The sequence below is a fragment of the Hemibagrus wyckioides genome, linkage group LG09, assembly GCF_019097595.1.
Source record: "Hemibagrus wyckioides isolate EC202008001 linkage group LG09, SWU_Hwy_1.0, whole genome shotgun sequence".
In the NCBI taxonomy this organism is placed as follows: Eukaryota; Metazoa; Chordata; class Actinopteri; order Siluriformes; family Bagridae; genus Hemibagrus; species Hemibagrus wyckioides.
This window is the reverse complement of record NC_080718.1, coordinates 16002810-16027439: the sequence shown is the minus strand read 5'-3', so window position 1 is coordinate 16027439 and position 24630 is coordinate 16002810. Positions and strand designations below refer to the sequence as shown.

General features: G+C 39.5%; 1 protein-coding gene across 4 annotated transcripts in view; it reads right to left on the bottom strand.

Annotated features, from left to right (window-relative positions):
• Positions 1-24630, bottom strand: part of ralgapa2 (Ral GTPase activating protein catalytic subunit alpha 2) — a 91698-nt gene that overhangs the window by 45250 nt on the left and 21818 nt on the right. For 3 of the 4 annotated variants that reach the window (XM_058398462.1, XM_058398464.1, XM_058398466.1), the window contains exons 4-21: positions 13399-13456; positions 11582-11625; positions 10396-10576; positions 9412-9527; positions 8739-8877; positions 8006-8208; positions 7334-7564; positions 6938-7114; positions 6136-6264; positions 5774-5922; positions 4688-4799; positions 4313-4550; positions 3363-3536; positions 2063-2206; positions 1161-1283; positions 937-1031; positions 749-839; positions 183-374 (exon numbers count right to left, since the gene is read on the bottom strand). In XM_058398462.1, the coding sequence (XP_058254445.1) occupies positions 183-374; positions 749-839; positions 937-1031; positions 1161-1283; positions 2063-2206; positions 3363-3536; positions 4313-4550; positions 4688-4799; positions 5774-5922; positions 6136-6264; positions 6938-7114; positions 7334-7564; positions 8006-8208; positions 8739-8877; positions 9412-9527; positions 10396-10576; positions 11582-11625; positions 13399-13456 (2596 nt within the window). The remainder of the gene's footprint in view (positions 1-182; positions 375-748; positions 840-936; positions 1032-1160; positions 1284-2062; positions 2207-3362; positions 3537-4312; positions 4551-4687; positions 4800-5773; positions 5923-6135; positions 6265-6937; positions 7115-7333; positions 7565-8005; positions 8209-8738; positions 8878-9411; positions 9528-10395; positions 10577-11581; positions 11626-13398; positions 13457-24630) is intronic. The other variant, XM_058398465.1, reaches the window with a different exon arrangement.

The window sequence follows — 24630 nt, the reverse complement described above, 5'->3', positions numbered from 1 at the left end:
ACATTACACACCCAGTTGTGCTGTTATAGTGAATATCAGCATCACTGTGACTGGGCCAAAAGCACGAGGCTGCAGACTGAGTCCCAGAGGTAATTACAGCTGTGCTGATCTTCATTAAAACAGCACACTTAATGATTATTAAGCAGCCGACTGTCCTGTTTGTTAACTGAGGGTTGCTGTACCTGCCAGTGCCTCACTCTGACTCAGCAGTAGACTCCTCTGGCTCTCGGTATCAGTGGTCATTCCCAAGTTAACGCTCACACTGACATCATTGGCAGAGGAGGAGTCTTGCTCCTCCTCCACGGCTTGCCACATCAGGAGATTTACATCAGCGTCGTTGAGGTAGTTTGAGGTCTCGCTGCTCACACTCTCACCTACAAATAGTAAGCGCAGAGAGTGCTGGAATTACTCACCATTTTCTTCTCACAAAACTGTGGGAAAATTCTTTACTACCTTTTCTCGCCCCGTTATGGAATTGAAAAAAGAAAACACAATTTTCAGGAAGCATGACGCGCTTGAAGGAAGCATGAAGTTCCCAGTGGATTTATTCTGATTCTGTGGTTTGTGGCTTAAAACTCCAAGGTGAATACTTTATGAAATATTTCTACTTTACTAATCATGATTCTTTCTAGACTTACATCATCCATTCTTCATGATCAAAAAGAAATACTGAAATATAAATAATAGTTGATGACAAAGGAGATTTCTTGTGATTTTTGAAAAGAATCATGCTCTGGTAGCAGCTTACTCTTCTCTCGGGTCTTTGTTCTTGCATTCACAGCCCCGGCTTCTCCTGGGCAGTCAATATCTCCCGGACTGCTGCTACGCCGAACCAGAATCTAAGTTCCACATAAGAGAAACGCACAATATTATTTCTAAATATTTCACACAAAATGATCTACAGAGGTAAAAAGGGATGTGTGCAACAGGACTGACCGTGGGTGTTTCCCGCTTGCCTACTGAGCTGTTGTCACAAACCCAGGATTTGCCATCAGAATAGCTTGCACTTGGAGAATCCTCCTTGTTTTGACCTAAAATTTCAACATACACAGAATACATAGACATAAGGGCTATAATACACCCTGACCTACAGATAACATAGACTTAGTCCGAAAGAAGGCAGTTGAGGGGTGTGTGTGTGTGTGTGTTTGTGTGTATACCTGGGAATGATTCTGTGAGTTGTTGGGTAATATCTGAGGTGCTACTGCTACGAGGGAGGGGACTGTCTCCTTCTCCCATCTCTCCTTCTCCTCCACATTCAGATAACTGACATTCCTCAACATCTTGGGAAGAAAAAGTCATACAAAGATTCACCCATTATGGAGTAATAAAGACTTATGCAAAAGAAATAATTAATGCTAGTTTGTTGATATTGTGGTATGAAAAACTAAGGGTTAGACCGGTCAGATCGCTATCAAGCTGATACTGGTCTGAATTCTGTGCATAAGTTTGTTATATTGAATGACACAATACAGATATTAGAGCATAACATAAGAAACACTTATTCTGGAAGCACTCGGCCATCTACGATGTTCTGCGTAACTTATGGCATTTTCACACTTGCAGTTAGTCTGGACTAATTGGGGTAGGGAAAGCCCAGCATTTGGTACACTGTATTCTAGGAATGTGTAAATATACCCTGAAATAATGAGCCACTTCCACAAACAAGTCTAGAATCAGTAATGGGTGTATCTGAACTCATGTATTTGGGCCAAGTGTGAAAACACCCTCAGTAACAAATGCTTCTGAAGTTACCATGCGGTTGCTGGTGTCTGAGTATCAGCCAATGCACAGAGATTAGTCATTGGCATAATATCAACAAAAACGTAATAAAGGAATAATACAGAAATATAATGGCAGAATATTTAGATGCCACATGTTAAGTCACTACCTAATTTACATTATCTAACGTTACAACAAATTGTAGAAATAAAGCAGATTACAATAATTTCTGTTAGTACAGATCAGGGTTCAGGTGGTCATACTTTATAAGCTGCTGAAAAAAAGGTGATGAGAAAGTGAAAGTACTGGAAAGACAAATAGACTAAGACAGGACAGTTACCTGACAGTCTGTGAGAGCAATGAGAGTTGTGAGAGATACCAGGCAAGAAAGAGCTGACAGTGTGCAGCAGCATTGGCACACTCTTGGTGGCCGGCAAAGCTTCATACAGATGCACACAGTTGCTGATAGACTGGCTTCGCTTAGCTACCCAAGGAATTAGCACAGAAACAGACAGAAATAGAAAGACAGAAAGGGGGGAAAAAAAAGAGAGAAAAAGAGAGCAAAGTCAACCATATCCTACAGTGGAGAAACAGGCGCATGCTGAGAGCTGTTCGCTGGAAGTGTTGAAAGGACAGAAATATAATATGGCAGTTTGGAATAAGAAGTAACCAAACCAATTCTATAATTTAATGTTTACATTTTGGACTTATTGGGGCATGGCATATACAATTTGCATACAGAAATAGTTACAGCAATGAATACTGACATAAAACAAATCTTATTTTTTTCCATTCCCTAAACTGATTAATTTATCAAGCTAGCAGTCCAAATCTGTCTATCCTGTGATGTTAAAACTTATGGCACACTGAGAGTCGGCACTATTCAGTGGCTGGGTTAGCTCTCTGCCTGGGAATCGAACCCGGCCACGGCAATGAGAGCGCGGGATCCTGCCGCTGGACCACCAGAAGGCTTCAGCATATTTCATAGAAAATATTTTTCCTTATGTTGTACATTCATGGGCAAGAGCATGAATTAAAAAAAAAGTCTGGTGATTTTAGAGCTCTAAGACTAAATGCAAGAAAATCACCAAACTGTGCTACACTGGGTTAAGAACCCAGATTTCTGACATTTTTAAGACATCTTTTGATTCAAGGTGGACATCTGAAGAATATATATTAAATGAGCTTCTCTGCATGCACTGATAAGATTTTACATTGTGTTTTGACACCGCTTTGTCATATTTAGGACTCTTCTCCTCTCTTCAGCGTTCTTTATTCATGAGCTTTGCTTCCAGCTAACATCACTTTCAATGTATTACCTTTTTATGCATATTAATGAGAATTAATTACATTCTTAATGAAACTATCAAATACAGCCCGCCAACTGAGGTGATAGCGGCAGAATGCTGGCTTGTTTGAAGATAAATGTGGAACAAATCCAATTAGGCAAAAGGAAATGAGACATATGGAGCCGTGCTGTTTCATGCGGCTCTTTCGCACACGTTTGCTAACACACGTATCTATGCGCGGCTCAAGAGAGGTTCAAACACATCTGCTCCAAACTCAAGCAGCTCTCCACATAAAGAGATACAATCTCCTCCTACGCAGTAAAAGGCAAGAAAGCTAATGTGGTAATGTACCTGATGCTTTCTGTCGGACGTTATTGCGAGCTTTCTCCACAGCAGGAGCGCCGGTGGTGGTGGCGCTGCGGATGCGCATGGGCTCCTGAGTGCCAGGTTGCTCTCCTGCATTCCTCCAACTCAGAGAGAATGACCTTGACACCACTGATGATTTCTGAGAATCCTGCATCACTCCTACACATGCACACAGAAACATATACACATATACAATTTACAGCACCTTTATGTTAAAATAAAAAGCATGAAAGCATTTTTGTATTAAACTGATATCATCGTGGTTATGCATTACAGATGTGATCAAGATAACCCATCGGTACATAATTACTGTAAAGCCTCTGGAAAAGATTAAGCTGTTGGAATTATTTACAGTATTGCTTTAATGTTGGAAAGTTGGACAAAACTCTACTGATATTCTCAGATGTGTTTCATACTAAGTGTGTTTTTTATTTAATGAGTTTTTCTGCTCTTTCCTCTGTGGTATTTGCATATAGACTGCAAAAAGACTTGCCCATTCATGCAATTATCCAAACAGCTATTCATGTGTTAGGAGCACAGTGCATGAAATCATGTGGCTACAGATCAAGTGTAGGGCTGGCACAAATAAATGAATATAAAAAAATCCTTGATGAATATGCTGTATTCTAATATCCGGCCAGTTGACACCAGACAATGTGCAGAAAAGTTGACTTAACAACAAACCACAAGGAAAAGCACTCGGCTACCTGGTGGAAAGCAACATGCAAGATGCTAGCTCCAAGCAGGATATGGAGCGGTCAGTTAGTGAAGAGAGATGTACTTTTAAACCGTTAGAGGATGTTTAATGTTCGCATGTGTTTTTTTATATATACTCTTGCATGTGTATAGAAAATTGAGGGTGAATGAAACAAAACTGAAACATTGTTTTTGCTTAAATGGTCATGTAAGTGCTGTGAATAAAACCACACACACACCTCTGCCCCGCTGTTTCTTTTCTTTTTGCTCAGAGAGCTTGTCAAGTGGAAGGTTGTTGAGGTCCAGGCCATAGACACAACGAGCCAGCACAATGGTCAGGGAATCCATGATGCTGGCCCACTCAATGACCAGCTCCTCCCAGTGGCTGAGAGAGGACAGCACTGCCAGCAGGTCGTCCCACAGCTCACGAGAGATGAACACACTGAGATTGGCCCGAACCCATGCCACAATGATGGTCTAAAATAAACAAGCATCTTACATTTCAGACTACAGCAAAACAAGAAACAGTATGCTCATTATTAATAAGACTCTGCTCCTTTACATGTTTAAATGTTCTGTTATTAGTACACCACAGTCTGTAGCAGTTTACTCACTCTGAATAGAACACTAGCCAGGCTCTGGGCAAAAGTGTCTTTTCGTTGGTCATCCTGTGACCTTTTCATGACTGCTTCAGTGATTCTCAGCAGTACCTGCAGCATCTGCTCCCTGTAAAACACATTCAGAGCAATGGCATGTGAATACGCATTAAAATATGACGCTTTCCACCTCAGCAGTGTTCAGGACCCTAAAATGCAATAACAATAATATTGTAGCTAAAGTAAGTACACTAGTGCATGGTTGTGACAAATGGCTAAGACATTGTATTATTTCTTCCCTACCCAATTGCGACAAATCATGCTTCCTGCTCTGTGATTGTTTGGCCAGTAATTCCAACTGGGAATTCACATCACTGTAATAACCACAGTACAAAGATGAAGCGTCACAGTACACCTTTCATCACATCTATATACCGACAAATGAAAATTCGTCTCGACTCGTTCTTTTTGATCGGGAAATCAGTTTCACCTTGCTGTTAGGTCCGGGCTTGTGCGCTCATTTCAGGATACATTAAAGTGAAATAAAAGACTAGACATGAGAGTGGGCACTTCTGATCTGCTGCACAGCTGAGATTGGTGTGAGGACATATTTATTAATATTACAGGCATGGACTTGTTGCCCCCCGCCCCAAAAAAAAAGAAATCAATGTAAAAACGATGGATACTGGAAGTCAGAATGAACACATTCTTCATGTTTTAGTGTCTCTTAATTTTCTTGAATGAAAGAAAGAAAAAGAGCGGTTATTGTCAGATTTGCCATCAACGTACATGGTAACAGATTTCTTTACATATACATGTGTGTTAGGTAGCTAGATTTGATTTTAAGGCATGGCTTGAACTCATTTTAAGTTTTTGGAGCCCAGAACCTCAATCACCTAAGCCACCATTTCTCATGCAAGCTAAATCTACTTTTGTCTAAACTGACCAATAAATAAATAAATAAATAAATAATATTAAATAAATATAAATTATTTATTATTTACATTAAAAAAAAGTCACACAACAAGTCAAGGACATATTACTAAATGTAATTTCACCATGCAAACAAATGTTTGTGTGGGTAATAGATTGAAGAAGCTGTACCAAGTCTGTTGGCTCATGGTGTGCTCCATAATTATGTGACGGTAGATACTGAGCACGGCTCTGCACACCTCCACTTGGTTCTCAAGCAGTTTGGGTACATCGTGACAAGGCTCCAGCAGGAACACATTAGAAGAGTTTGTCAGAAAGACCTGTAAACAACTATACAAATTAGATACTGGTACTGTAATAGATAAGAGTCACCATTCATTACACATACAGTGATGACCACTCAAAGACATTTCACACACTGTCGGCCTTCTAAAGCCATGTACAGTCATGAAATCTAATTCTACCCACATGTCTAAGTGGAGATAAACGCTAATCTATTTTCACGAAGCTATCGTGTGTGTGCATGTGTGGACCTGTAGTGTAGGCTGAATGCCAGCTTTCACATCATGGTTCTGTTGCTCGGTCAGACAGCCTCTGCTGATGGCACTGCTGAAGGAGTAAGTTCTCCCCCAGCTGGATGACCTCTTGTGCCCAAGGATCTCCTAAAAAGAGATGTTTCTATTATATACGCTTAAAAAACACACTGATCTTCTCGAACCTGCTTGATTTCTGTAGCAGCAGGGAATTTCTTATTAATCCAAGCCATGCTTTTCTTTACTTTTATGGAAAACGTCACAATATTATTTATCGAAATCTAAATTCTAGAAATCTTAATCTCCGTTAGAAACAGTGTTTACTGTGATGACTGGTCACAAAATTGAATGGAAGAGCCTAAAATTCTACCTGATAACTAATAACTGCTCAATTATTATTATTAAAAACATTATAGTTGAGCCATATAGCACAGGATCTCATCACAGATGTAAAAGAAAACACAAAAATACCAACACATACTTTCTCAGGGGTTTAATATTTTTGTGTCATTACATAACTTTGTGTAAATATACAACATTCGATTTAGTTACTTCAACAAAATAACACACTTTGTGCAGGTTTATGTGTAATTTTACTAAACACACACAAAACCTGGCCAGGTTTAACAATATCATTGTGTTCTGTATCAGGGAAAAAACACTTTTCTTTTATTGTAATAGGAATTCCCAGATTCTCCCAGTTTGCTCTTCAAGAAAATGGTAATCAGATAATAAGCTGAAGCAGTTATTCATCATCATAAATCTCTATTCACATACAGAGGTGTGTATATGTGTATAGTACCTGTGAGTGATGTGTACTATCAATCTCTACGGGTGGCGGTGTCTCCTCTGTCTCCTCTTCATGATCTGTCTTTTCAGGCTCATTCATGAAGGTGGGCCTCTCCTGCAGAATCCATTTCTTGTACACTTTAATCACTTTACGGGTGGCTGACGCCTCACAGGATGGCAACAGGAAGGCCTGAGCGGGTGACGCAACATTGTCAGGATTAAATACCTAAAACAACTATCTTACCAATAAAATAGATGTCTGTTAAAGCCACAACTGCAGTAACACTTAATAACATAAACTACATTAATGCAACAGAGCCACAAGGTGGCAGCATTGTAACATAAAACATGTGCAAACACTGCACTTGGCAGAAATCTCAGCTATATGCAAGTCAGTATTCTGTCGGACCTGGTGGAAGACCTCGTTGACAAAGTTGACATTGTCTCGTGTAGAGAGCAGAATGCAGTGCACCATGTCGTAAACGGAGCGGTGCTCCTCCTCAATGCTACACAGGCTGGAGTTGCTGCCTCTGCGGTCAGACAGCGTGCTGCTGTTCGAGTGGCTTTTCTCCTGCTCCGCTGGCCCATTGGGCTCTGACTCGCTACTCTTCTCCTGACTGATACTGCCTGCAGTTACAGTCTGGAATAAACACACACAGAATACATCACTACTGCATTTTACAAATTGTACTCTTAAATTATCTTTAATCTTTCATCAAATCAAACAAAGAAATAAAGGCACATAAAAAGGCTCTTGCACCCTGTTTTCAATATAAAGGTGAACGTGTATGAAGTAATTTAATCTGGATTTTAGGCTGCAGCACTATTTGTTAAAGGTCAATTATTCGGACAGAAAATATAAAAAGTTAAATTCAAATAAACACACACCTTTCTTTAGGTTTCTGAACTAAAAAAAAAATATCCCCAAAACAGTAAGCTTGCCTTTGTGACAAACAACATAGCTAATAGACTAGTTTGCTTTTTCTCATATGTTTAGATTTTGGGGCATCCATCAAAAGGTTTTTCCTCTAAACAGATATTTTACTGATAGCAAGAACCTTTTTGACCTTCTTGTTTCTACCTGGATGATCTTGGGAAGAACTTCTCCTCCATTTTTAGTGCTGGTTGAAGCTGAACTAACATACTTCTTCTCCAGGAAGAAGCTGACCAGCCATGTGATAAAGGCTACGCGGGGGGCCAGGTACTGATCACGTGTGCAGAATGTGCTCTCGCTGTTGCGTGACACCCGCACATATAGGGGTCTGGGTCTGTGGTGGGGAAGGTCTGAAAGAGAGATGGCGGGAGGGAGGGATGAACAGACAGGACGTGATATTGGAAAGGGAAATCAGAAGCATGTTCATGTGAAAGAACACCAACAATAAGAACTGAACTAACCAAAAGAAATAGCAAACAGTAATGTCCAATTAAAAAAAAGGACACATTCAAGCAGGAGGCCTGGCGTTCACGGGGTCTGGTGGCATTTATCCTAAAAGTCAATACTTTATCGAAAAGATGATGGTAAATGTAGCCCTGAGCAAGGCATGGTGCTGTGTTTAGTATAATGCTCTATTGTCTGTAACAGTTAATAGTGAAATATCTCACTTGATATTAGATTTCAGTATAAACATTGGCTCATTGCAAAGTGACACCTTATTCCGTCCTAACATGTACATGCATACAGGAGTTTCTTGTGTAAATTAGGCCAAACAGTAAGATTCTGCTGAACACTGTGACAGTATTTACTCTATGTAATGTACGCTCTTGTCAAATCCGTTAGGGTTAATAAATTTGAAGAATTTCATGTGAAAGCTTACCTAACAGTGGCTTGTATAGGTTTGTGAGCTTGGTGAAAGAAGGAAAGAGGTGTGGAAGGTAGTACTTCTTAAAGAGGGCGAAGAGAAACCTGAAGCCTGAGTCCTGTTTGTCTTTCTTGTGCCATTCCAGGCTGGATGCCTATAAAGAGAGATTAAAATCACTGAGAAGCAGAAATAACCAGGATCCAACAAAAGAAACTATGCTTGCAAATATTTTACTTAAACTGAATGTTGTCTTCTGGTGTACTTCATTTAGTGGTGGAATTTCTCATTATTTTGAATATCATTTCAAATAAAATATAAAGGGCACATTTGCAATATACAACCCTATATTTCTTTAACCTTTCTATGACAGACACTGAAGGAGCACTTTTAGTCTGAGATGACAGAGGTCAAATTGATTGGCTAAAATGTTTTAGATGATCATGAAGATCAGGAGAGTAGCAGATGGGGCATTGTTGGTTTTCAAATCACCAATTTTCCAAATCTATAAATCAGAGGGATTTCTCAGAATAACTGCAAAAGCATACACTTTAACAACAACAAAAAAAACAGGTCTCAATAGACCAAGGATTTAACATTATAAAGACTTCATATTTGAGCTCTTTATCTGAACTGCCCATGAATTTGCACTTAAATGTTTACAAAGAGCTTTATGGAATGACCTTCTCACCTGGACCACCATGAACCTTAGCACAGTCTGAAGAACGTAGCAAGTCTGGTCATCTACAGCCTTCTCCCCAGGTACAGCAGGCACCAGAGGGGTAATCTCCTCAGGTACAATCTTGGCTGCACCACCAAAAAAAATAATACACAAAATAAATAATTAGGAATGTAAGGAAGTCACTTGCCAAACACCTCTGGTTATGAAAGGCCTGCAAATTTAATTTTCAGTCCTTTGAAACGGTTTGTTTAAAATGTAATAACAGAAGTGACAGGCTTGTCTAGGATAAAACAGAATTTATCCAGGGACACCATACAAGTCAAATAAAAAGTTTCAATGGCGTTTGGACTATAGACGCTCTGTCCATTCCTTTCTTTATATTATTAAGTTTATTAATAAAGTTCTGTCACTACTGAGGTGGTCACTGGAACATCAAGGAAAGTATACTTGAGTGGAAATTGGAGTTTTTGATTCAGTCCTTTCAGCTATGAAATCTATTCAGATTTCTGGTCAGAACAGCAAAAAACACTACAGTTGAAGACAGTTGAAGGTCACAAAAGAACTCAAATTTTAGATATCTGGAAAATTCATTCCTTTCAGTATCTGGGTCTTTTTGTTCCTTTACATTTTTCCTGGTGACATTTAATTTCATTATTATGCTTTTGTGCAAATATACTATTATTTGAGGACGATGAAAAACAATGTTCAGAAAAGTAAGGTCACGGGGGTTAATAATATCTGACATGAAGCACAACAACAGCAAATTTTGCAAATCAAACAATGGGATAGAGATTACAGGAGCTTTCCCTGTGTGGTCATTATCATTAGGAGGCCATCCCACTTCCACAGTGCTTATGCTAGTTGCAAAATGGAGAACAATGTAAATGATTCAGTTGAGCTGATGCAATCATTTATCACACACTTCATTTATCACCACAGCAGAAAAGACAGTTAATGTAGATCAGGCAACTGTGAACATGTATGTGCTCTCACCATCAGGAGGATTGGAGAAGGGGCTGTAGATGATGGTATCTAATGTGCAGGGACCTCTGGAAGAGGGAACTGCAGGGAAACCAGGAACCAGGCAAGCAAAGATGAGCAACTGCTCTTCAGAACAGTTTGTCTGCAGAGCCTGTAGCCATAGCAGGAAAAGCCGCATGCCCTCACAGCGGATCTGCACACACACACACACGAATAATGTAAATATGATGTACTACAATACACTCACTGAGTGTTTTTATTGGAACACTGTACTAATACTGGGTAGGGCCTCCCTTTGCTCTCAAAACAGCCTCAATTCTTCATGGCATTTGTGGATTCTACAAAATGTTGGAAACATTCCTTTGAGATTCTGGTCCATATTGACATGACTAGATCACACAATTTCTGAAGATCTTTCAGCAGCACATTCATCTTGTGAATCTCCTGTCCCAAAGGTATTCTACTGGATTCAGAACTGGTGACTGAAGGACTCTAACTCATGTTGCTTAATCATGTTAGAAGTAGCCATTGAAAGGGGGTAAAGTGTGGCTATAAAGGGATGCACATGATCAACAACAACATTTAAATAATCTGACTGATTGGCATTAACGGGCCCAAAGCATGCCAAGAAAATATTCCCCATACCATCATACCACCTTGTGTTCAATGATTCACGCTGTGTCCAAATTCTGACCCAAAATCTGTGTGCCTCAGCAGAAATTCAGATTCATTAGAACAGGCTATGTTTTTCCAGCCTGGTCCAGTTCTGACTAGGACCTTTGTTCATCACAGCTTCAGTTTTCTGTTCTTGGCTGACAGTTGAATGTGACATGGTCTTCTATCTGAGTTACTGTAGCCTTTTTGTCAGCTCCAACAATTCGGGCTATTCTCGGTTAACCTCTCTCATTAACAGTGTTTTCATCTGCAGAACTGTCACTTGTGTGATGTGTTTTTCTATATTGCACCATTCATACTGTTGGGTGTAAAAATGTCAGGAGATCAGCAGTTATGGACATGCTCAAACCTGCCTACCAGTCACCTACAATCAGTGAGACCACATTGTCCCCCATTCTGACGAGTGATGGCTGATTAGAGAATGGCATGGAAGATTAGGTGTTCCTAATAAAGTGTATATCTGCCAAATGCATGAAATATATAACTTATTTACATCATATATTATAATTTCAAGTCATCTCACCTTGAAAGAGTTGGCAGTGTGTAAAAGCTTCTTTAGAATGGAACCTGCAAAGATAAAAAGCATACAAGAGTCCTTTAATACTGCAGAATAAATAAGAAATAAACGTGCAATAAAACCTTAAGGTCTGCTATTTTTTACACTGATCAGGCTAATGCTGCAATGACGGAGAGCAGTTTCTTCATATTTCTATCTCTCTCTAAATCAAGTGCTTTCTAACACAGTCCTGTAACACACAGCATGTGAAGGTAACATGAGGACAGCAGATTTAAGAAAGTGCTTCACCCTTCAGTGTGTTTGTGTGCATCTAATAGGAGGATCATCACTGAAATGAGCTACACTAAGCCCAGATCGACTGCATCAATCCCTGCTTCAGTGCTTTAACAGAGACATGGATGTTGAGAGGAGGGACTCTAAATGAGCTTCTGGCCTCCTGCTAGAGAAACTGAAACCAAGTGACGCATAATTCAATTAGCAATCTGCATTTCAATCCGTGTTTCTCATTTGCATTTCTCATTTACTCACCTCACTCGTACGGCAGTTAATTATTTTCTCTCACAAACCAAGTGTTAGGCTTAAGCCCGATTACACAGATAATAATTTACCTCATCTAAGCTCTACATCTGGCTATGTGATCAGAAGAAGCAGTAAGTTGTGAAATTGATGATAGGATACTGTTAGCAATAAAACAGTCTGTTATTAAAATGTTTGGTGGGCTGGATAAACCAGTCACATGTCACTATGAACAAATTCCATGAAACACCCAATATGATGATCTGATTCAAAACGAAAATCTGATCATAAGTGGGTTTTTCTGCTCTTATATCTCTCCTAAGCATGTAAACTTCCCTCTTTCAGGTGATGTGATGAACATATGCAGTTATAACAGTTAAACAAGTAACAGTGATACAAGTTCAGTGTGTTGTTTCAGCACCAATACAATTTGGTTTGTGTCTGACTCTGAGTCAGTTCTGTCAAATTCATGTTTTTCATCAAGGGAAGGTCTTCAGACCAGAGGAAAAAGGAGAATCTGGTGAGGGAGAAGTGGTTTATAACTTAGTCATAACATTTGAAAAGATATGAAAAACCAAGCTTTTGTTGAAACCAAATGTATTTCTCAATCACTCAATCATTCACTCAGCCACTAAACATTCGTAATTAGGTATTCTGACACCTTTTTATCAGAACCAGCATTAACTTCTTCAGCAATTTGAGCAACAGTAGCTCGTCTGTTGGATCGGATCACATGGGCCAGCCTTCGCTCCTCACGTGCATCAATGAGCCTTAACCGCCCATGACCCTGTCACCGGTTCACTGTGACACTGTTCCTTCTTTGGACCACTTTTCATAGATACTGAACACTGCAGACCGGGAACAACCCACAAGAGCTGCAGTTTTGGAGATGCTCTGATCCAGTCGTCTAGCCATCACAATTTGGCCCTTGGTCAAACTTGCCCAAATCCTTACGCTTGCCCATTTTTCCTGCTTCTAACACATCAACTCTGAGGACAAAATGTTCACTTGCTACCTAATATATCCCACCCACTAACAGGTGCCATGATGAGGAGATAATCAGGCTTATTCACTTCATCTGTCAGTGCTTATAATGTTATGGCTGATCGGTGTATACGTGTAAACTTATTTTTACGTTGTGTTGAAAAGTTGAGTTGAAAATACTTCTGTTAATAGAACACATCACTTATGATCAGCTCAATAGTAACATCATAAAAATGCACAACAACCTGATGTTTAATACTAAGGATCAGTTAGCCTGCCTTAGAGTAAAGAGAGCTACACCACAGTGGTTTAACTGCACTTACCTATACTGTGAAACTGCCATCGACTGTTGATTTTCTCTGGTAGCAGTTGAAGTATTTTCTGCAAGAGGACATAATTCACACAGTTAGCTATTACAAAAAGTGAAAACACCAATATACAACATTGAACAAAATTCACAAGCCAGACATGGTGTTCAGATCAAACCCAGCTGCAACCTCACAGACACACACTACTGCTGTTATCACTTCATCTACTGACTGAATTACTGCATCTTGCCCTTTTGACACTGCATCATTATGACAAATTTAAAGAGTCCACAGGGAGACTAAGTGCCTGGGGAGCTCGGGAATTGAGTTGGGTAATGACGTGAACAGCAGTGTTTTGTGGGTAATGACAGAATGACAGTCTAATACAAGCTTATCAGATCAGAGCAAAAAATAATAATAATAAAAAGATCCATAAGTCACAGTATGGCTCAAATTCTTCCAGGTGTGAAACACTGGTGCTGCGACTATACTCCGAGCATGTTAGTTGTGTCAACTGGAAGTGGATACAATCCCCCACCCCCTTGCCTTTCTCCTCAGTCTTAGGGAAGATGTGACAGGCATCAATCAGCACGTCAGCATCACAGTCTCAGTGTGTCAAGCTCATTTACTGCCTGGTCTGATCTGAGGCGTGATGACACATGAGCCATGGCGCATTGTAGCACGTAGTTATTGATCCTCTGTGTGTGCTTGTGTGTGTGGAGGACAGCTCAGGATTAGCGCCTGTCCTTGCCTTTAAGAAGCAGGCGCGTTATTAGAGGTGATAGCTGTCGAGGAGGTTCGGTTAAAGCCTGTTCACTGGGAGTCCAAAACAGAAGACAAAGGTTTCAGAAATGCTTCGCTCGCTCTCACGACGCTGGCAGAAAGCGATCCCCCGCAGAGCCGCACTGGCTGCTGAGGCAGTGGATGTGAGCTGGGCGGGGTAGAGCCCCGGAGTGGCCGTGCGGATCTGCTCGCTGGAGTCCGCTCTAATCTGCTATGGCTCTCCAGGCATAAGGCTGAAGCATTACAGCGGGCTGCGCCTCGCCTGCCTCCGCATTTACATGATCCGCACTCGGCTTTCCTGCCACATGGCGTGCATGACTGAGAATACGGCAGCTCCAAAACACTCTGCTAGCAGGGATTTAGAGCGGCACATCCACAAAGTACTTCCAGAACTTTTACAGCCCTGGAGAATGAGCAGCACATTGGTAACATCTGAGGACTTGAATTAGGATTAGTCAGAAACAAGCATAATTTCTTGAGAGAAAATAGTTTTATTCTTTAAAAAGAACTGACAAAAATTCTGGAGTTATTTGCAATTATTAGAAAGAGAATTAGGACATAGAGGTAGTAGCTAATAAAACTGTTTCCCTTGAACATTTCTACTTTAAGAAAATTAAGATAGCCAGCACGGAGTCTCAAAACTGGTTCCACAATAAATAATAGAAAGAAAATGTATTTAATAAACATGTTATATTTGTCCAAGATTTTGAAAAAAGGCAGTCATTTGTTTTGTTTGTGCAGATCTGAGTGAGTGTTAAGAGACAGAGAGAGAGAGATTCAGTAGAATTATTAGTATACAAGACAGCCGTTTAATCAATCAACTTTTTATCAACAAGCGTAACAGAAAAGATCCTACAGAAGAGAGCCACTGGACTGACACACATCATCCCACTGCAAACCTTTCACAGAGCCAGAAAGCAAACACGTAAACATATCTTATTGATTTGCTATTAGTCGATCCGATTCAAACAAAACTCTTGAATCATTTTCAAAGATGACATGATAGCCATTATTTCATACAGCTTAGATCTGTTATGAGCCAATCAGGCTGCCTGTAAGGTTCTGTAAAGCTTGTGACCAGAAAAGCAGACATTCATTCATTCATTCTTTCAATCATTAAGCAACTTTAGTTTCTTTTCTTAACAGGAAAAATGAATGAATAAATGAATAAATAAATAAATAAATAAATAAAGTAAAAATAAATAAATAAATAAATAAATAAATAAATAAATAAAATTAAAAAATAAATAAAATAGCATTAAAAATAGCATTTACACCATTTCAGTTTTTTCTCTTCAATGCTGCTTCTGGACAAAATATTACAGATAACTGATGTCATTTATGTACTAGTCTAATATCAGATAGGTTGAACATACTCTGATTCGCTTTATATCACTGTTATGAACTCAAAGCAGAACTACTTTTACAGGAAGAGTTGAAAACCTGCATGTGTCGAGAGCCTGCACATGAGATTAGGAGAAGGGGCAGGATGAATCAACGTGATTCGGCCGTTTTAATGGGGAGAAAAGATTGCACTTTTAGTACATCTTTAAATATAATGTATACACCAAAAATGCATAAAGGCTGGGAGGACTGGTAATGTAATATCATCAAAATAAATACCACTGGATAGGATATTGCAAATGTGTGGAGATATTATGATACTACATGAGCCTAATAGCTAGTATAACTTACAACAACAGGAATGACAGGCTAATTACTCAGGAATATTAATTAAGACCATGGATGTGAATAAGGATGTAACATTACCAGAGCATGACCACTCAACAAAACAGGAAATAGATAGCATGCACTATAGTTAGCACCAAACGTCACAAAGCACAAGTGTGAATCACATGGAGCATCGAGTGCAAAAAAGGTCAAGTCAATAAGAATTTCAACATGCTCTTTCAACATCCTACTGAAGTTATTTGTCTTCCTTAAAAATAAAGAAGGGAGGACACATTTAAAAAGTAGAGAAAAGTGAGAAAATGGATCTGAATTAGCTCTTAATCTCAGCCCACTGCCCTACTTTCTCCCACATCTAACATACCCAATTACAGAAAACCTGAAGCTTTGCTGGCTTTAGTGACTGGCTCTGCAGTATCAATTCAGTCCAGAGGATGGCAGCAGTGCTTCACAGTTGCTCCTTATCCATCCCTTAATCCTCTTAAAAACCTGAGTACTGAATCTAACCGCTGATCTCAGAATAGACTTTAGTCCTGGGCGCCCAAGAGCCGTCATGTGACTTACAGTCCACTGAAAAATGTCCCTTTTTAACCTCCAATAAATCATCCATGGGAATGATGCCTGGCAATGTAGCAAGACCATGTGAAAGATTTGAGAGTATAATTTATAATCACCTCCTTCGTATTTATAACTGTGAGAAAGCATGCGACACTATTGCACACCTTCAAATACATTTTCATGTATTCATTTGTGAAAGATCTCTAACTCAAATTCAGTAATGATGACACAATTTTAAAGGATGAAATGCAGGCACAACCTGTCACCATCAACAAAATGGGGGGAAAAAAAGCACAGGACATAAAGCCTTCCTCCAAAAGAGCAAGAAAAGTCATCATATCATAATTATGTGCATCCAGAGTAAAAGGTAATTCCTTTGCACAGTCAAAGTATGTGACCCAGGAAACTGAGCTACTGATGGCAGCCATTGGTTCAGCTCCATGTTCTTTTATTCATGGCCAATTTGGGCCGGGTACAAAGCGGACTGGTTTAATGGCCTGCCGAAGTCGAGTCTGAACATCGATCAGTGCCAATCTGTCTATGAACCAGCGCACAAAGAAAATTGGCAAATAATGAGAAATCCATTGCCCATGTCTGCCCATGAGTTCATTTTATAATTTAGTACAGTAGCACTCTGAGCTGGGGGACATTAACTCACAGGAAAAATAGCTATAGGCTATACCTAATGCATGATCATGCTTGTCTGCCTGTTGGTACTTTATTAGACTTACCCCTTTAAACCACCACGTTAGACATAAAAATAAACATCAGGCATTCTGAAGCCTTGACAGGGTCATGTGCTGAGAGAGATGTTAGCTGGGTACAGGGGGAGGAGGTCTGAGGATGTGTCCTGTTTTCCTGACTTAATGTCCATGCTGACTCATCACCATGCTGGTCAGTAGGTCAAAGGGCACAAAGCTGAAATAAATACTGGTGATTTGTGTTTCCCACAGATATTAAATATATCTGGATGGAACTCTGGTGGGGGTTGTATCATCTAGAACATTTTATATAATAATTGCTGTTACTGGTTATATCCACATTAATCATTTGACATTTTTCTGACTGTTCTGTGTGTTCTCCCAAGAGAGTAGATTAGAAAAGGGCTAAATATTGGAAATATTATAATGACATATTTTAGTAATGCAATCCATTCAAATCAGGACAAACAAGATGGTGGATGATGCTGTAATACAGTCATCGTAGCTGCTACACATTTTCATAGCTTATGTTTACAAATGTGCAGTACAAATGCATTTCAGAAGTTTTGGTGTGGATGAGCAAAAGACAGAGCGTTTTCAGATCAATCCAGTCTAATCTGAACGCAGGCTGGGGTAACATGACCATAGCTTTTTATTCCTTTTTGGTTCCGTTACTTTTCTATAAACAATTCCTGAATATTTCATTAATCCTGAAAGATATGCCTTACAGCCTTCCCTTCTCGGCCTGCTGGAATCTATTTTTTAGTAGCTCGAGGATCTCGAAACAGAATCAGAGCTGCCTTGTTAGCCCAACTCAACCATGATAAAGTCCCTGTACAATTCCTAGTAAAGACATCTTGGCTGTCATGTAGGAAGTAAAGGAATGATGTCTTCAGCTCCAATAAACAAGCAGAAGAAGCTCCTCACTAACTGCTGAGTGTAGCTTAGCTCCAAGCATTATAACTAAAACGCACATATCACTGGGAACATGTTTGAATAAATTGTAATCAAGTCATTACACCTTCACCCACTCTTTCACACACCTCCACTACCAGCCTGACCCTTTACTCCCACACCCTGGTCAAGTCGCTGACGGCTCACGGACACTCGTGACAATGTCTCCACACGTTCCTGTGACTATTGGACATGTTACAATATTTCCAAGAGAGCTATTACTATTTTATTGTTGCTAAGGACTCATTTCAGTGTGCAATATACTGAATCTATCTATGTTATACCCAATAGGTATATTACTACATTTTATTTACTGTCATTGTTTTAAATACTTAAAAATCTTATTGTTTTTCAAGGAAACACACACAAAATTAGTCTGAATAGAAAACAGCAAAGAACAGGACATGCTGACATGTCAGAGTTAGAAATAATGACTTTGAGGGAAATGATGAATGTTTTCTTCAAACTTTGCTGCAAAAGGTGTTTTTTTTTTGTTTTTTTGATGAAGGCAATTACAGCCTGGGCATTCTAGCTGTCAATTATTCAAGATAATCTGATGAGATTCCACCCCATGCTTCCTGGAGAATCTCCTACAAGATGGATTGGCTGATGGAGTCTTCCTCCGCAGCTGAAATCAAGCTGAAATATGCAAGTGATATGAGCAGTAGTGTGTGTGTATATATACAGCTCTGGAAAAAAATAAGAGACCACTGCCCAATCTCCAGATTTGAACCCTATTGAAAACCTCTGGAATGTCATCAAGAGGAAGATGGATGGTCACAAACCATGAAGCAAAGCTGAGCTGTTTGCTTTTTTGCAAAAAGAGTGGTATAAAGTTACCCAACAGCAATGTGAAAAACTGTGCAAATCGGGGTTATTCTACCAAATACTGATTTCTTAATGTTATTTAGTCAAAGCATTAACCCAATTTCTTTACAAATTATTTGCATTTTGTTTTATTTGAGTTATTAAAGCTCTGCAAATACTGCATGATCTTGGGCTATAAATATACTATCTAAATAACAATAGTTATATATATAGTCTAGAACCACTGGACTAAAAAAGACAGGAAAACTTTCACACTATTTCAGGTTTATGGAGAGTATGAGGATTAGGGGAGGTGTTTCCAGGAAATGCCCCTTACTATCAGTAAGATGAAAACACATACATCAATCTATCCAAACTCGTGTGGCTCATCTTTTTTATCCGGGAAAAAACGTGCTAGTGTTCTCCAATGTTAAATGAATGCAAAATTCTGGTAATAAAGGTCACTGGATAATGTGGTAACCATGACACCTATTTAGTTTGATACATCAGTTCAGGAGGTTAGTGTTTTTATAAGAAACTTTGCCGTAGCCTAAGGAATTAACTTCATGTTTACTGGGCCATTATTTCCTTAATTTAATCACTAGCTAACTAAATATACAGCAAATACAGTCGAGCACAATATAAAATGACTTCTATATCTAATTAGAATTATGTTCAGCACATAACATCAACAGTTTCACACTGAGAAGCAAATCCCAGCATGACATTAAGATGATATAAAGAAGCATTTATTTTGGGAAAGTGCTACTTGCCACTTTAAGAGATGAAGAAGTCATTCAAATGTGTGTCTTGTTTTGCCTGACTGCCTCCCTAGTGCTATGAGAGGCTCTTTGTGTGTGTGTGTTTGTGTGTGCATGTGTGTGTGTTTGTGCGTGAGACACCTGCCACAGTGAAGGTCTGCGAGGTCCAAACACTAAGGCACTAAGAGAGAGAGCTCATGGCAGAGAGGAAGCAGCCATTATTCCCCCATCTGGATGTGAAAGAAACTAGTGAAGCTAATAAGCAGTCAAGAGCAGAGACTCTTTAAACATGCCGCCACTTATCAAACAGCATGCCATCAACCATTCATGCACTGGCTATACTGTCTGCTTTGCACTCTGATAAGCAATTAACACAACACACCACTCCAAACACACTTTATTAAACAATAAAACACACACATTAGTGAGGTCATGTTATATAGTAATGCCAAGGTTCGTATCTTAAAGAATGTAACCCTGCTGAACAACACAGAGGATAAACTAACCTGGCTAGACACAAAACGATTATTTACTGGCAAAACACACTAATCCCGTCAATAAAGCCTACAACAGAACAGATATAACTTGTGGTCAATTTACAACCACGGTTATTCTACAAAATCCTGGCGCATACAAGCTGCTTCTTACCGAATGACTAATTCACAAAAATGCACACTAGCTCTAAACTTCAACCAAGTCATTGGGATTAATAATGAAATAACAGACTGGGGTTATCAACTGGTGGGCTGTGGTCCAGAAGTATTTCAGCAGAGTACTTGGAAATAAATATGTAGCAGAGATAATAAACGTGTAAATAATTAGCCAAAGTGCAGCGACTCTAGTTTTTATTAAACATGAACTAGCTCAGCTTCAGTAGTAGATCCTGTGTTGCAGTTTATCCAGTCACATGCATTATGTCAATTATTTAGATTAAGGCAGCTCATCAGATCAGAGCCTAGCGACAGGACTAGAGAGAACAGACCAAAAGGGGAAAATGGTTTTTCACAGATTATTTCCTTTTTATATACCCTCTATGGTCTGGCAAGAGTTTTTATTTATTATTATTTATTCTCCCTGCGTAAATGTAAAACACATCTTCTATTGAGTTTGTGACACTAGTCAGACAAAACACAACGCCTCATTAATATCCATAAACTAATCACTGTAAATCATTAAAAGGTAAACTGTTGCTGTTTACAAATTGTATTTGAATACCTTGCATATATATTAAATATTGCCTGTACAATGAATGATAAATTTTGGAAACAGACGCATTGGTAAATGCCAACGTGGAGCCAGACACAAAGAGATCAGAGAGAAGAAAAGGGTAGGAGAGAACAATAGTCTACATTTTAACTCTGACAGCAGCCTCAGGGATGAGCCCTTAAAGAAGCGGGTCACATACGTCACCGCACAGAGCAACGTGAGCTAATCCTCTACGCTCCAATCACAGCAAGAATACAGCTGTTGGCTTTTCACAAAGGGCCAAGTTTCCGTGTTAACAGAGCCCTGTTTCAGCGTGATATGGAGATTACCCAAACTGCATCAGGAAATTCCTCTCCCGTAAAAGGAGGAATGGAGGAGAGAAAAGGCGGGATATCATCTGTGTGTGTGTGTTGCTACATTAACTCACACACTTCACACAGCATTGATCCACTAATGGCTCCTGTCCTGCAGTCAGCTTATTCTTAAGGCTCTGTTAAAATGCTTCAGCTTGTTCATGGGCTAGTGATGGGCTGATCACATGATGCTGATAAAGAAGCAGTTTTTCTTCACAATCAAATTTAAATCTTGCAGCCTTCTTGTTGACAGGAAGAAAACAATTCTACAAGAAGATAGCCTAATACATCTACAATATCTTAGTTCTTTGTCTACGGTTAGACAAATCTTAATGCGTCAGTATATAAGCGCTAATGTTACAATTCTGACATAATATAATAATTCACAACCCAAGATCAAAACTAGGGCAACTGTCATCGAAGATTGATCAGCGGTGTCTCTGTGTACGCACATCTCTTTAGCATGCAGGATAAATGGCCACACTAATCTGTACTTTGCATTAATTTTTAGTTATTATACCCCAGTGCTTTTTCAGTAGTTTACCTGTCATGATAACAGAGACCTTTAGCACCAGGAATTTTCTAATACATTTTTAATAAAGTGTTCTAACCAACAAAAAGTACATCACCTCTTATAATATAACATTATAGGGGTGGTGGTGGTTCAAGTGGTTAAGGCCCTGGGTTGTTGATCGGAGGATCAGGGTTCAAGCCCCAGCACCACCAAGCTCCACTATTGGGCAATTGAGCAAGGCCCAGCACCCTCTCTGCTTCAGGGGCACTGTATCATAGTTGCCCCTGCGTACTGACCCTGTTGCAATTTATTAGTTAACACTGAATAGTAATAAATGTGGGTTATAAGAATTGCAATTGCTTTAATGTTTGTGATTGATGTTAACCTTCACAATATACTTAAACGAACTACATTTCCCATGAGCAGCAGCACGAGAGACGAGGAAGAGAGGAGGGGATGCTGAGATCGTTGGCCTGCTGTGAGCCGTCTATGTTTTGTCAATCATAAACTTTGTTCTGAAAGGCTCCTGTCTCATCTTTTCGCTCCAAACTACATCAGACCCCTAGTTCCTCAGCTAGGATATGCAAAGTAAAGAATTCCACTGTGCTGTAATGTATATGTAGTGATGATAAAGGCTTATTGACATCAGTCCAGATCTTCTTCTAATGTCTTCAGTTGTTAACTGGTTTAGTTGCATTTCCATTTTTATTTAAAATGTTTCTAAATTAAGAAACTGGTGTTTAATGGTTTGGGTTTGAATTGCACTTCTCTCAGTATTCTGTATAGAGCTGAGGAGAGGCTGTGTCAGAAAAACACTTGCAACTCTCCTGACAGATATTGTACGCAAGTAAAGCCTGGTTTAGAAAACAAATGTCGTATGCAACGTCTGAACAACTGATACATGCAAAAAATCAATTGCAGAGATTTTTTACCATCCGTAATCTAAAAATGTCATATATCGTCCCTCTACCCAGTGCTGCTGATTGCTCAAATCTGACTCCTCAGAAGCTGTTGATAAATTTCCTTTAACAGTATGAATCTGACAATAGTTCCTGCTGAGGGGTTTATACTATTGTGCTCATTCTAATACATGATCATTTCTCTTGCAACAACTAACACATCAATTGTACGTCAATGCTTAAAACAAATGGTTATTGTAAAAAAAAAAAAAAAAATCATTGTTTTGAGGTTTTCTGTGAGATCTTTGACTAGCATTTTTGACAGTAGTCTCCAGTGTCTGAGCTTTGTAATAGACACAGATAAAGCTGTAATTTTTGGTTTTCCAACATGAGCTGAGAACATTTCTGTTTCTCATTAACATGAAATGCTACTTGTTTAGTGTGTGAGAGAGAAAAAAGGAAGGCGGCTGAGGTTACAACTGTTCAACAACTGCTCTATCAAAAGGGATAATAGGAAGTAACTAGTTCTGTGGACATTCCACAACATTACACAGAACTAGAAATGAAAGTACGACATGGCTTTCTCTAATTAACAGAAAATTGCACTTGTTGAAAAACTGCAGTGGTATAAGAGCAATGAATAACTGCCAATAGATAATAATCAACTTCAGACTAGGTGTCACTGATACACTCACATAAAGTTTTATTATTTACTTAACAGCTTCCAAATATACATTTAACTGCTAAGCCACTGAGATATACACCAATCAGCCATAACATTATAAGCACTGACAGGTAAAGTGAATAATACTGATGATCTCCTCATCATGGCACCTGTTAGTGGGTGGGATATATTAGGCAGCAAGTGAACATTTTGTCCTCAAAGTTGATGTGTTAGAAGCAGGAAAAATGGGCAAGCGTAAGGATTTGAGCGAGTTTGACCAGGGCCAAATTGTGATGGCTAGACTTCTGGATCAGAACATCTCCAAAACTGCATTCTTGTGGGGTGTTCCCAGTCTGCAGTGGTCAGTATCTATCAAACATGGTCCAAGGAAGGAACAGTGCTGAACCGGTGACAGGGTCATGGGTGGTCAAGGTTCACTGAAGCATGTGTGGAGTGAAGGCTGGCCTGTGTGATCCGATCCAACAGACGAGCTACTGTTGCTCAGACTGCTGAAGAAGTTAATGCTGGTTCTGATAGAAAGGAGTCAGAATACACAGTGCATGATGGGTCAGGGCTGTTTTGGCAGCAAAAGGGGGACCAACACAACATTGGAGAGGTGGTCATAATGTTATGCCTGATCGGTGTAAAAAACCGCACACATACACACACTACTGTATATACAATGTTCTTATACCTATTACAGTTTTTGCACAATGCTATCTATCTATCTATCTATCAAAAAAATAATGCACAAAATTCCAATCTGATGTTTTTCCATGAACAGCCTGAAACACACTGATGTGGCTTCCATACAGCAAATGAAACGGTGCTGCTTCTCCTGAATGACCTTTTCAGTCGACCTCTGTTGACACAATGCAAACAGTCTCCTTATTACCATACTGCATTTTTCAGCTCTCTCTGCAAATGTAACTAGAGAGGTCTGTGCCTGCCAGCCTGTCTGTTTGTATTGGAAACTAGAGCTGCCATTTCAGCCAGGTGTAAAAAACACAAGATGACTTTGCCTCCAGGAGGGGCACGAGAGCAAAAGACACCTGCTGACTGAATTCAAACACCTTCACAATACCTGAATGGACAAACAGCTAATCATGATTTCACAAAAATAGCTAGCAGACAGAGCTAAACTGCACAATGTGCTTTGAGTCTGAAGACTCCTTTTGCTGCCTAAGGGAGAAACTGTTTGTTTATCCAGACAAAGGGAATATGCACAAACGTCTCAAAAATAAATTTGCTCATACAACACTGCAAAGCCAAAGACAACAGAAACCTGGCTAGACACATCATAACGTATCATAGGCTAGTCATGTGAAAAGAACAGTCTGTTTATCATATCCCCAAAA